The 14,515-nt window shown below is 42.8% G+C and overlaps 1 protein-coding gene across 1 annotated transcript in view; it reads left to right on the top strand.

The window, feature by feature from the left end:
* NSG1 (neuronal vesicle trafficking associated 1) overlaps window positions 1–14,515 on the top strand; it is a 67,948-nt gene that overhangs the window by 29,496 nt on the left and 23,937 nt on the right. Inside the window, exon 4 of the mRNA XM_088463566.1 lies at window positions 13,632–13,742. Coding sequence (XP_088319692.1) covers window positions 13,632–13,742 — 111 coding nt within the window. The remainder of the gene's footprint in view (window positions 1–13,631; window positions 13,743–14,515) is intronic.

Here is a 14,515-nt window from a genome sequence, read left to right as displayed (position 1 = left end):
AAACACCCGTGAGACGTCAAATAAACTGGAATAAATAAGCCGCAATTAGTGAATAGTTTAATAAATTTAAAAATCAATATTTCAGAAACTAACGGTCAGACAGTCAAGATATTTGTCAGAAATATCTTTTTTTCATTAATAGTTTTTATTAGAATATAAATCCGTGAGCCACGGAGGGGAAGGGATACAGAAAGGAGAAGAGGAAGGGAAGGGAGGGAGGGAATCTGATACAGTTTCGATATCAATATATCCAACAATACATTTGGTGATACTTGAAAAAAATAAAAATAAACAAATAGCAAATAAATTAGAGACCACAAATTCAAATAGTAGCAAAAACAGTGACCCCCCAAAAAAGAATTAGTTAAAAGAAAAAGAAACCACAGAAGCTGGAAAATGTATACAGTCCTACCAACCAAACAGAAGGCAAACGAAGAGAAGTGAGAAGAAAAAGAAAAAAAAAATGTAAGAAGTTTCAAGAAACTCCTTTACCTTCACTGTTAGTTGTAAATTCGTGCCAGCTAAACCACTTAATAAGGGGAGAGGAGGCTGAAGAAGAATACGGTACTCCTAGGGTTTCCATCAAGAAAGCATGGTGGATTTTACCTATTATCTTGTGAAGGGAGGGAGGCATAGAACATTTCCAGTTCTGTGCGATAGCCGCTCTGGTAGCTATAAATATATGGCCAAATACATAACTTCCAGATTTAGACAAATCAGCAGGGTAGATAGAAATAACGCCAGAGAGGGGGATTCCTGAAGACGGATGTGCAGAATTTTATAAGCTAGTGTAAACACCTCGCTCCACAAAGATCGAATGCTAGGGCAGCTCCAAAAGACATGAAAAATATCACCTATTTCCATGCAGTTTCTCCAGCAAAATTTTGACTGGGTAGGCCAGATTTTATGTAGTTTAGCTGGTGTAAATAAAGCCTCTGCAATAGTTTAAATTGCTTTTCCAGATGGTTATGGCATCTAGAGAAACGATAAGCTGTTAAATATATAGTTTCCCACTGTTGTGGTGAAAATATGGTATGTAGATCAGATTCCCATTGTAGTTGCGCAGAAGATTTACCCACTTCCTCGTGTTCTTGATAGATATTATACCAGAACCGTATTGACCCCTAGAAGTACCGAATAGCAATCTAGACAATATATTAGGTGATGTTAGAAGTACCAGAGATTTTAAGCATACTGGAGAGCCAGTGATTTAACCTAATATAAGTATACAATTCCCTAGCTGGAAGCTTATATTGTAGTTGGAGGGAAGAGAAAGACCTAATGGATCTATTATCCATCATATCTGCAATAGAGGTGAGACCACATATTTGCCATATCGAGATATCGAAGTCAGGTATCAAGTGGGGAAGGGCAGACAACGATAAATTACAAGTCGGGAGAGTAAGCCCTCTAGTGGAAACTACCGTGAGATCCCACGCTTTTAAAGAATCAATTATGGCACGGGGGTATCTGCAGTCAAAGGACGTAGTTGTTTAGGGGTCCAAATAAGATCTATCAGGAGAAATTGAGGACAAAGGCTCTTCTCTAGATCTGCCCATGGTTTGGTGCCAGGAGGAAGGGACCAACGCTGATCTGAGCAACCAAACAAGCATATTGATAGGCCACCAAATCGGGGACCTCCAGCCCACCTAATCTTCGTGATCTAGACAAACGGGTAAAAGCAATCCTAGGGGTCCTACCCTCCCAAACATACCGCAAAATAATGGACCGGATCTGTCTAATATACGCATGGGGAATCAAGTAGGGGATTGTTCGAAACAAATACATTAATTTGGGTAGAATTGACATTTTAAATGCAGCTAATCTACCTAGCCAGGAAATCTCAAAACGTATCCATCGCTTCAGTAAATCATCAACGTGCTTCAGGAGGGGTTTATAATTAATATCTGCTAAGCTAGACATCTTATTGGAGATATGGATGCCTAAACAGGAAATAGAATCCTTTTTCAATATATAATTATAGGAGGTTTTTAGTACAGCCAGGGTATCAAAGGGTACATGGAAGGGCAAGGCTTCCGTTTTAGTAGTATTGAGCCTATAGTAAGATACTGCACTATATTGGTCAATTATATTATGCAGGGTACGTAAAGAAGAACTAGGTTCAGTGACTAACAATTACGTCATCCGCAAATAGACTCAATTTGTGGTAAGAGGCACCCACCCGTATCCCAGGGAAAGTTAAAGCATTACGAATAGAGGCAGCGAATGGCTCAACAGCTAGTACATACATAAACGGGGAGAGGGGAATCCTTGTCGAGTACCATTGGTGATCTCAAAGACTGGCGATGTAAAACCATTACTCAACACTGAGGCCGTAGGGCAGCTATAAAGTGCCGAGATAGATGTCGCTATCTCGCCCTGAAATCCAAACTCCGACAAAACCGCATGTAGGAAATCCCAATTAAGGTGGTCAAATGCCTTTTCGGCATCTAGGGAGAGGAATATAGCTTCCCGTTTTTCCCTAAGCAGTAGTTCCACAAGACCATATACTCTACGAGTATTGTCGGATGTCTGTCTACCTTGAACAAAACCAGCCTGATCCGGATGGATAAGATGGGGGATGTAAGGAGATAGTCTATTGGCAATTAATTTTGAAAAGATTTTCACGTCTGTGTTAAGCAAGGCAATTGGCCTATAGCTCTGACACAGAGAGGGGTCTTTTCCTTGCTTATGGATAGTAATTATTTGGGCTTGTAGCATTTCATTAGGTAGGGAGCTTTTTTTTGTAGCATACATAAAAAGATTATGGAGAATAGGTGTGAGGTCAGGTGAAAATTTCTTGTAAAAAGAGTTTGTGAATCCATCCGGACCAGGTGCCTTCTCTGACAGCAATGATTTAATTACCTCTGAGATTTCCTCAGCAGACCAAGCTGAATTAAGGGACTCCAAATCTCCCCCCCTTAACTTTGGTTAATTAAGGTCCTTCAGGAAAGAGGAAATAAGGGTAGCTGTAGGCTGGGAGACAGTGGAAACATCCTTTAAATTATATAATTTCTCGTAATATCGAGAAAACTCCTTAGTTATATATGATGGGTTTAATAAAATTTGTCCATCAGTAGTCCGGATGGATTTAATTCTATTTCTAGTATGTCGAGCTCGGAGTTTGTTGGCCAAAAGCTTGCCGTTGCCGGATCTGTTACCTAATGTATAGAACTTTTGTTGTAATTTAGTATAGGCAAATTGCATACGAGACAGAAACAGCTTATGAAGCTGGTTTCGGATAGAGACCAACTCTCGTTTAAGCAGGCGGGTGGGGTGGGTCCTATTCAGCGACTCCACCTGTTGGAGGCGTTATTCTAGGGTAGTCTGTTGATTAAAGTATTGTTTCCGAAGTCTGGACCCTGTCTGTATGGCTATCCCCTCGTAGCACAGTTTTCAAAGCGCACCAGAATGTCGGGACAGATGTATCAGAAGGGGAGTTAGTCGTCAAATAGGCAGACAGAGCGTCAGACAGCACCTTGACCGCTTCAGGAGAAGACAACAAGTAACTTGGGAATCTCCACTGCCTAGGGGGTATATTGGATTGGGAACACTTCCATGTCCAAGTTACCGCTGCATGGTCTGACCACACCACAGGGATAATGGTAGAGCTACGTGTGTGTTGCAGCGACCACTTATCAAGCAAAATGAAATCAATCCGGGAGTAGGAGTTGTGGACGTGAGAAAAATAAGTATAATCCTTAACCAAAAGGAGAACGAAACCTCCAAACATCATAAAGATCAATTCGACAAGTAGTTGCCGCAAAGCACCAGCAGAGCTCCTCCCTGCTGTAGAACCAGAAACTATTGGTGACTTATCCAGCTTATCATCCAACACTAAGTTGAAATCACCCATGAGTATTAGATGACCCTGCTGAACCGTCTGAAGAGTCCCCAACAGTTTGCGTAAAAAGGGCACTTGGCGTGAGTTTGGGGCATACACTGAAACTAATGTCACCACACTATCCTCCAATTTCCCTACTAAGATAAGGTATCTGCCATCTTTATCAGCTGAGTTGTTATTTCAAACTGTACTGAGCGGTGAAACAAAATGGCTACTCCATTTCTTTTAAAAGGGCCATTTGCATAGTAAGCAATAGGATATCGGTAATTACATAGAACAGGGGGGGCTAAGGATGAAAAATGGGTTTCCTGGAGAGCAACCAACCTCGCTTTTTCCTTATGGAATGTGTCTAGAACTAGACGTCTTTTATTGGGAGAGTTAAGGCCGTGGACGTTCAAAGAGAAAAATTTAACCATGGTATATTAGAGAGAAAAATAATATGATCATGTAATCGGGCACAAATCTGAATTCCCCAGAGGTGGGAGGGAAGGGAATGGAGGGAAAAATAGGAAAGTAAGGCATAGGGATAAAGGGTCTTGAAAAACTGAAATAGCCCTAGAAAAAAAATAAAAATAAATTAGGGCTATAGTGTTTGTCTCCGGGAAATTTTTGGAAGACAAAACTATCAGAAAAAAAGGAGCAGTGGGAAGGCGGCCCAAGCAGGACCCACCCACACAGTGTCCAATATCCTACATATCAATAATATAAACAGAATATAACCAACCTGATAAACATAATGAGCTAATAGAAATATCATATAATATGGCAAAAATCATCTTACACAATAATCAATGACATTAAGAGAGCATATCATTGCGTATATGAACCTGAATCCATATAAATGTAAAATAATATCCAAAAACAAAAATCAGCAAAGATAGCATAAAGGAGAGAAAAGAAAAAAAAAACCCAGAAATATATGGATCTATCATATTAGCTAAACAATTAACCGGTTAACCGATTCCAGCCTACCAGAGAGTCTGGCTGGTTAACTTGAAACATAACACATTTAAAGTACAATAGCGATTGTAAAAAAGAACAAATAGACATAAGAGGCAAATATAGCTATTGTTAATTGAATATATCAATAACAAGCTATTTTGTTCATCGAAAATATATCCAATCAGAGATACTAGTATAATACTATAATACCTAGAAACAGCCGGAATAATTTCAAGAATAGATTCAAGAAATAGCATATCAAAAACATATAGATACCACATCAGCCAAGGGAAATCCATTCCGAAGAGGTAGGAGCAGTAGACGAGATATTAATGTCCCAGTCCGCTAATAGCTTGACACCTGTTTCAATGGAAGATATTACGTATGTTGAAGAATCGTGATGTACCAGGATCTTAACAGGGAATCCCCAGCGATAAGGAATTTCATTACCAAGTAATGCAGCAGTTATAGCATGATATGAGCGCCTTTTGGCCAAAGTATAGGGCGATAGATCTGGGAAGATTTGTAGACCACCCAAAATGTCGGATCCTTCAGCCTGTCTAGCCGCTTTTAGAATATTTTCCTTCACATGAAAAAAGTGTATCCTCATCAGGGTGTCTCTGGGATAGGTGGCAGAGCCACCTCTTGGTTTTGGTAAGCGATGTATTCTGTCAATGAGCAGATCCTGCTCTGTCGCCGACGGAAGGAGTCTCTGGAACAGCTTGGTTACGTATTCCGGTAACTCCTTAGGTGCTACAGAATCAGGAATGCCTCTAATCTTGATGTTGTTTCTTCTCGACCTGTCCTCTAAATCCGCCAGCTTGTCTTTGACGGAAGTCATTTCGGCCTGTAGCTCAGAGTGCGCAGTTAGAAGGTCATTGTGAGACTCCACCAACTCTTGCATCTTACCCTCCAAATGGTCTGTGCGACCCGCTATACCCACAAGGCCCGCACGAAGTGCTTGGACTGAGGTTTCCATGCCCGAAAGAATATTTGTACGGAAAGCAGTAAACAACTGGAGCATGGTTTGGGTAGTAAGGGGGGCTGTAGGATCCAGATCCAAACCTGCTCCTGCCATGGAAGGTGAACTTAAGGTTAATAGTGGTACAACAGGACCCGACTTTTTCCCCAGGGTAGTCGTGGGGGTTCTATCCCCAGAACTAGATGGTTTAGGAAATTGGATAGGAGCGGGCAGATGAGGGGGTCTTCCCCCCTTTCTTTGTCGGCATGTTGACGGAGGAGTGGTCCAGAAAAGCACCAGAGGGAGAGCTAGGAGACCAGAGGACAGGGGTTATCACAGGTATATCAGGTCGCCAGTAGGACACTGCATAGGTGTGCTGGAGATCAGCCCATCATAGGAGGCACCATGAGGGGTGAGGTACTGTCCCGTATAGAGGGGCACCCAAATACATGTTCTAGGAGACACAGGGGGCAACTACTTATGGAGATGTAGCCAGAGCCTTGGATGGTGAGGCACAGACAGTATCTGTGGCTGTGTTGTGACAGGATTCACATAAAGTGCTGTCAAGATGGCCGCCTGAGGCTCTGTTCCCAGTGCTGTAGAGAAGCCCCTGCAGTGCGTAAGCCCTGTAGTTTCATGGTGTCCGGGGTTGCGGAGAAGAAGGTAGGCTAATAAGGTAGAGCCAACGGTCCCTAGCGGGTCTTGTCGATCTCAAATTACCACGATTGCACTCGCGGGAGCGCGTCGCGGGCAGCCCTTGTAAATTTAGGCCGCGGCTTCGGAGCCCGACTAGGTCTCAATTTGCGGATCCGCCGTGATCAGAACCCGCGGTAGGTGATGTGACCTCCAAGGGAGGGACAGGACTCCAGCCACCTCAGAGGGCAATAGAGGGGCAGAGATACCAAATGGGGAGGGAAGTATCCCTCAGAGTCTCCAGAACTGGGTCCAGGCGCATCCGCACCTAATGCCGGCCAAGCCACGCCCCTCAGAAATAGTTTTTCTGACATCCTCTCTTAACTAAAAAAATTTTCATAAAAATCTGAGATGGTTGCGGGGCACAGGAATGACCCTAAACGAACATAGATAAAAATATTTAGCACTTTCTGTGTCTGGTGTCTGAGTAAGGGCAGTCATTTTTCATGCCTCATAAGATGGCGTCACTTTAGATAGGTTAGTTAACCACGGTAGCAGCTTGATGGGACAGTGCGAAGATTTGAAATCAGATGGCTTCTCTGTGACATTAATCCACTGCTATCACAGCTATTTGCGCATATGATCAATACATATAATCCCTATGTCCGGTCATTTTCTATGTAACCTGCATAGAATTGGTTTCTTGCACCTTTGGTATCTGTAATTTGTACTGGTGCTAGTCCCAGACAGAACTGGTGATAAAATGATATTTATTAATATTTTCTGGTACCGGCAACGCCACTAGTTTTGCATTGCTGCTTTTCACAATGTTACATGCTACTGGCAGTACCCACCAATACAACTTACGACAAAGTGTGGCGGTGTCTCCTTTTTAGTGGGGTCTTCTTCTGGGTTGCCAGCAGCGAAGCATCGTGCAGTCCAGTCATGTCCATATCCAGCGAAGCCTCCCATTAACAAGCATAGGAAAAATAAAGATAATGCTTTTCATTGCTTGGTAAATAGGTAACTATAGTTAAGCTGCACTCCCTATAGAGCCAACGGGGATGGCGGTAAATTGTTTAAAGTAGGGTAAAGCCCTTTTATAAATAGCACAATAAGGTTTATCAACCTTTTTCAGATGGTAGTCAATAAAGGGCTTGCCAAATAGGATGCAGTCATATTGTTGACATTTACAAATTCAACATTCATAACGTCAATGTCGATGCTACAATGTTGACAGTTGAGCATGAAGCAGTGGGTTAGGATGAGAGCTGGAAGGCTATGATAAAGAAGTGGGTCTTGAGAGCCTGTTTGAAGTTTTGTAGAGATGTGGAGAGTTGGAGAGGGAGAGAGTTCCGGAGGAAAGGAGCAGCATGGGAAAAGTCTTGGAGGCCAGAGTGGGAGGAAGTAATCATTTGGGTGGAGAGGCGGCATTTATTTGTGGGCATTTATAAGGTCGGAGATGTAAATGGGAGAGGATTGGGTGGGGGCTTTGTAAGTAAGAACAAAAAAGTTCTATAAATAAACGGAGGTTTGTCAGTAATACTGATCTCCTCAGTGTACACCTGGCGCTCTTGAAACACAAAGTAAGTTGATGAAAATATAAAACAAATAATTACGATAAAAAAATTCTCGTCAGATTCAAATGAAGAAATGTATTAATTAGAAATTTCTTAGTCTAGAAATATTCTCCTACACAATCAGACTAGCAACTGACACTGTCTTGCAGCACTGCTGACATATACAGCAAGAAACACAAATAGCGAGAAAGCAGCTGCTGCTGTGTAGTTTAAAAGTGCTTAATTGATCCCAATAACAAGCTTCTCTGAATCATATAAACACATTTATTGAACATACAATAAAATACATTGTAAAATATACAGTATCTCTAAAAGAATTACAATATATATATTGATATACTTTTAGAGATCTATTTTACAGTGTATTTTAATTTAGTGTTCAATAAATGTGTTTATATGATTCAGAGAAGCTTGTTATTGGGATCAATTAAGAACTTTTAAACTACACAGCAGCAGCAGCTTTCTCGTTATTCTCTGTAAGAGTAAAGCTGGCCACACACATAGCGATATTTTACCCGATCTGGCCGATTCCGACACATTGGAACGACAGATCGTGTAAAATACGGCCAAATCGAGTAAATCGTGAGTCCCCACTCACGATCACGATGCGTGTCTCTGCTGGTCGCACATCGCATCGTCAGTACTGCCGTGCAGTAGGGCTGATCTGACAATCTAGGACACGATGCACTGTGAAAGCCTGACTGCAGGAGAGATCGTTTGAAGATTGGACACCAAATTGTGTGCAGATCGTGTGGAGATTGTGTGCAGAGCTGCCGGGGAGAGTTTCAAGGGAAATCGTACACATCGACTGATCGTGTGCATCTCGCCATGTGTGTGGCCACCTTAAGGAGTTTGAATTGGGTTCTGAAGGGGAAGGGGCGCCAGTGTAGAACTTGGTGGAGAGGAGGGGGGGGGCAGATGTAGTACCTTAGGAGAGGAAGATGAGGTGGGCAGCAGCATTAAGAACAGATTGGAGTGAAGAGAGGTGGGAGTCAGGGAGGCCAGATAAGAGGAGGTTACAGTAGTCCAGTTGGGAGATGATTAGTGAGTGGTTGAGGGTCTTAGTTGCCTCCAGGGTGAGAAATGGTCTAATCCTGGAGATATTTCTGAGATGTAAACGGCAGGACTGCAAAAGATACTGAATGTGTGGTTTTAAGGAGGGGGGGGGGGGGGGAGACAGGAATAACTCAAAGACAGCGCACTTGTGGGCTAGAGGAGATGATGGTGCTATCAATAGATAGTGAAATTGTAGAAAGTGAGGTAATTCGGGAGGGTAGGAGGATTATCAGCTCAGTCTTAGACATGTAAAGTTTAAGAAAGCGCTGGGACATCCAAGAGGAAACAGCAGAGAAACAGTTGGAAATACGGGTGGGGAGAGAGGGGGAAAGGTCAGGGGAGGAGAGGTAGATCGGAGTGTCATCCGCATAGAGCATAGAGATGATATTGGAGGCCAAAGGAGCCGATGAAAGAGGATGTATAAAGGGAGAATAGGATAGGACTAAGGGCCTGATTCATTACGGATCACTGCTAATATCGGAGCTGCGATTACGCATACAGTTGTGGTACAAAAATGTGGTAATGTTTGCAATTGCTCAGCCAGCATAGAGATGCCCACTCCAGCTTTCTCACATCTGTAATACCTCTCAGTCCTGTGCATACACCGGTAATATCAAGTAACATCGGCCCCTCACGCAGAATTACAGCAGCTCTGATCTGTCCTAGAAATTGCAAGTCTTGTACTCAAGCTGCATATGCCGTCGCAGAGGCTAATTTATGCACGCCAGTGCAGTGGCGTTCAAATGGACAGGCACACCTGCATTTCTCCGACTACTCCCCGCAAACACTGACATCCTGTCACTCACTGTGAAGGCTATCTGCGTGCATGATCGCAGTGCTGTCCTGTGCACTGCGGTGCATACACATGCGCAGTACGCACCATCGGCCGATCTGCGTACGCTGTTGTAATTGTGATACATGCTGAATCAGGCCCTAAGAACAGAACCTTGGGGGACACCTGCTGGTAGAGGAAGCGGGGGAGAAGTGGAGTCATGTAAGGAGACAGAGAAAGAACAGTCAGAGAGGTAGGAGGACAGCCAGGAGAGGGGCAGTATCGTGCAGACCCAGGGAATGAAGGATTTGAAATAGGAGGGGGTAGTCCACAGTGTGAAAAGCAGCAGAGAGGTCAAGGAGAATGAGCAGAGAGCAGTGGCCTTTGGATTGGCAGCAAGGTCATTGCTGGCTTTGTGAGGGCAGTTTCTGTGGACTGGAGAGGACGAAAGCTGACAGAAATGGGTCGAGCAGGGAGTAGGGGGAAATAAATGTGATAAGACAGTTGTAGACATTCTGCTCAAGGAGTTTGAAGGCGAAGGGGAGGAGAGAGATGGGGCAGTAATTAGAGAGAGTGTCAGATCCAAGGGTGAATAAAGGAGAAGAAAGCTGTTAAGGAAAATTGTACAAAATGTATTTTGAGAACATATTAATAGTGTGAGATTCTGTGGCGTGATCCACTATTTGGGATCTACAGCCCACTAATACACGTACTATGAGAACATGGAGTCTAGTTCCCAGTGAACTCTGAGGCTACAGTAGTTCAGCCTACAAAATACAGTAACACCCTCTATTGTGTGTAAGTGGCAGGGCTGGAGAGAAAATAGTCTAATACTATATGATGTTAACCGTGTACTGTCAGTCAGCCAGCTTAGCACTTCTGAGTGCCTACATCCATTTATGTGATGCGGAAAAGACAGTCTACATCTGCTGCTATTTTTTGCCCCTAGCATTACAGTTGAAGTGTTATTGGATGAATGCATGGGAATTCTGCTGCGTATTGTAGCTCTGGCATAAGGCGTGCAAAGGCAAATTATAAATTCATCTTAAATATGTCGTTTTCAATTACAGGGTATGGATTAACCAGATCTTTTATTCACAATTGTATCATTACATGTCTATATGTTAACGTTACAAAAAAAAATAATAATAATAAAAAAAATATATATATATATATATATATATATATAACTACATAGCATACTTGCTTAATTTTGAAAAATTATTTAATTTTATTATTAGGGGGTTTGAGCAAGTAAAAGATGGGAACATAGTGCGGTGCGCCGCCGAAGGGGGCGTGTCCTGCTCAGCCCAATGTTTAGCTTCAAACCTTTTCACCACCTTTCCCCTATTTTCTCTGTCACTCTTCATCCACAGACATTCTCACCCCCTTCTCCACATTTTTTCCACCCTTTCCCTCCCCCTCTCTTTTTTATCCCCTTTCTCTCACCTCCTGCCATCCCCACCTTCTCTCTCCCCCACTATTTCTGGCTCACCTCATTTCTTTGACCACATTCCCGCTCATCTACTCTCCCCTATTAGTCTCTCTTACAATGGGCTCGATTTAATTTAGCACAATGCTGAATAGCCCCGGGACGGAGCTCCCGCAGCCATTCAATTCACTGCACTGTTTTGTCCGACAGTTGGCACTTAAGTTGGAGTATGCCGGCTCTCGCACATTAATCGCGCTGAATTGAATCGAGCCCAATGACTATATCTGTATGCGGGAGAGCAGTGTTCATTTGCTTGTAGCATACCTTTTCCTTTTTTCTTGCACATTCTAACCCCCCCTTCCCCTTATCAAGTCATTACTGTATGACAATCCTTTTGAGCTGTAATACACTCTTCAAAAAATTTATGGAAACTGGTTTGCAAGATAGAGGTGTTATTGTCCTTAGCAATTAATCATACTGTATGTTTGCTCTCTTTTTCTAAACTGCTCTAGTCTAGAAAAATTGCTGTAAAATACAGCTCCTATGGGCCTATTCATCAATCTGCGGTGATCAGCGCGATTTTCTGTTGCCGCTTATCTCTGCAATAAAAACCAGCTATTGCACAATTCGTTAAAAATTTTTTTTTTTGGTGGGACAGCTAAACTGATAACTTACCACTTCTCCTGTGCTAGTCTCGGGGGCTATATGCATTATTATTATCATCACTTATTTATATGGCGCCACAAGTGTTCCGCAGTGCCTTACACAGTACATAAACATATACAGTAGGTGACCAGTGACTTACAGAACAGTACAATACAATACAGGACAAGGACATGGAGAATATACATAGCTACATTAGCAACCATAACACCCACATAAGCAGCCGAGCATAAGCAACCAAGTGTTAGGTGCCCTAGTGGTGAGTAAAAAGTAGATGAAAGTAAAGTAGGGAGAAGCACAAGAGGGTAGAGGGACCTGCTCCTAAGAGCTTACATTCTAAATGCCTGACCAAGCCTACCTGCACACACATGGGCATTGTAACTGGTAGCAGTGACTAGCTTCCAGATCCACTAAAAATAAATATAATATATATAATAATAAATAGTAAAAATATTAAACATTACAAATATATAAATGCTAATTAACGATTGAAAAAAAAATGCTTTATTGAAACAGTAAAGCATTTTTTAATGCATTTATCCTGCTGTTGCAATCCTGAGAGGAGAATTGCAAACAAAGAGTTGTACCTTACATTTGCCACAGCGATCCTTGTTATGGAGGCAGCTTTTATCTCTGAAGCTTAGCAAATATTTTAACCAGAGGGGACTACTGCCTGCAACAGTCCTCCTTTCACTGGTGGTGACCCTTTTATAGACAGTGGAGAAGTTACCATAGCAACCAATCAGCTTATAGCCATCATTTATTTAGTACATTCTATTCAATGATAGATAGAAGCTGATTGACTTCTTTAAAAAAAATTTGATACATCTCCCCCATAGTGAGAAGTCCTATCGCTGGGAACAACACCCGTTTTTGCCAGAGATAGGTGCATTCGCCATTTGATAAATAGGGAGGCTAGTGTAAACGTACCAGGTTCTCGGTTCTCTCCATACCGGTTACATGCTTTATAATTGCAGTTCATACCTCAGAAAGAATGAGGGATGGATTTACTACAGCTTAGAAAAATTAAAAGTTCTTGACCATTGCAACCAATCAGATTATAGCTTTCTTTCTAGAATGTACTAGATAATTCATAGCTACACTCTGATTGGTTGCTATGGGCAAAACCTCCACTGTTTTTATTGGTTTTAGTTAATCTACCTCTGAGTGACTTGGTCAGTATTAAACACTGTCTGCGCCTGGAGAGCAGGGGCACTTTCTGTACTTCTACATTGTTCTGCTATTGTGCAGAGTATGTTATAAAAAGAGGAGACAGTCTATGGGGGATGTAGTTTTAATCCCGACAGTCGGGATTCCGGCACTTAGAATCCCAACACCTGTCAGAATCCCGGTGCCAGCATCCTGGCGGTAAGTACTGGGTTAGGGGGAGGGTTAGTGTTAGGCACTAAGGGGGGTAGGTTAGGTTTAGGCACTAGGGGGGGTGGTTAGGTTTAGGCAGCAGGGAGGGGGAGGTTAGGATACTGATGTCAGTATCCTAACCCTGTTGGGATTATGACGTCCGGGATTCTGAGCTCCGGCATCACGTACCCATCCCGTCTATGGCCCATGAAACATCATACTTCTATGTATATTATTGTAAGTAACTAATTGTATAAATGACAATATGATTTATATATAAACAATGTATCTATTCATATTAATAGCTTTTTGTTATATGCCATTACCTGGATCGCTGGCGCAGGAGTAAAGTGGAGTTTGAGCAATTCTCCTTATCCCCCTTCTCACAGGTGACTGTTTTGGTTCTGTTCGCTCTGGCGTTCTTGGCGTGTGTTGTGTTCCTGGTCGTCTACAAGGTGTACAAATACGATCACGCCTGTCCTGAGGGATTCGTGCTGAAGGTAAGACAGATACATACCGTACATCTCACCATTATCCAGATTTCCCACTTGTATTACCCCAGCAGGTTGTGGGAATCCATTTGTCAGTTATACATGTTGGGGCGGATTCTGAGTTGGACACAACGGCCATGGTGTGCGCTTCTTTTGCTGCATTCACGCCTGTGACTTTATGCTAAATACTAGTGTAAGCCCTTCCCCCTGGTGTACAAGTGTGCATCCGATTGCGCAAGGACTGATACACTCACTTTGTGCGTCTTTAGACGCCACCATCGGTCACATCATCGGAACTTGCACCGGCCCCCATGTAGATGCAGATTCACCATCTGAGTTTGGCCTCCAATGTAAGTGAATGGGCGCCTGAGTTTACAGCCCATTATGCGACACACCCATAAGACATTGCATCACTGTGGGTCTGAATAGCCAGCCATCCAGTCACCACCCAGGAACGCTCTATACATTTGTAATACATTCCCAAGACCCTGCGTCTCAATCAGTCCTGCAACCCTGTACGCTCACACCGGGGGACACGTGCCCTTTTTAGCAACTTCGATGCGTGCGCAGTTGACAAACACCAGACATTTGCGTGAATATCTGCATTGCGACCGACTCAGAATCAGCCTCGTTGTCTACATCTCTAAGACCAACCCCGCATATAAATGGTTTCTGTGCCTCATGATAAATCTTTCTATATGTCACAAAAGAATTTTGTAACACAAAAATTACTGCTGATCCAGATTTCAGAGTTATAACAATTTCCACTGGAGCCAGCCCCG

The sequence above is a fragment of the Taudactylus pleione genome, unplaced genomic scaffold (assembly GCF_031769625.1).
Source record: "Taudactylus pleione unplaced genomic scaffold, aTauple2 ptg001408l, whole genome shotgun sequence".
Lineage (NCBI taxonomy): Eukaryota > Metazoa > Chordata > Amphibia > Anura > Myobatrachidae > Taudactylus > Taudactylus pleione.
Note: the sequence above shows the minus strand (reverse complement) of the source record. Positions and strands in the feature narration are given on the sequence as shown.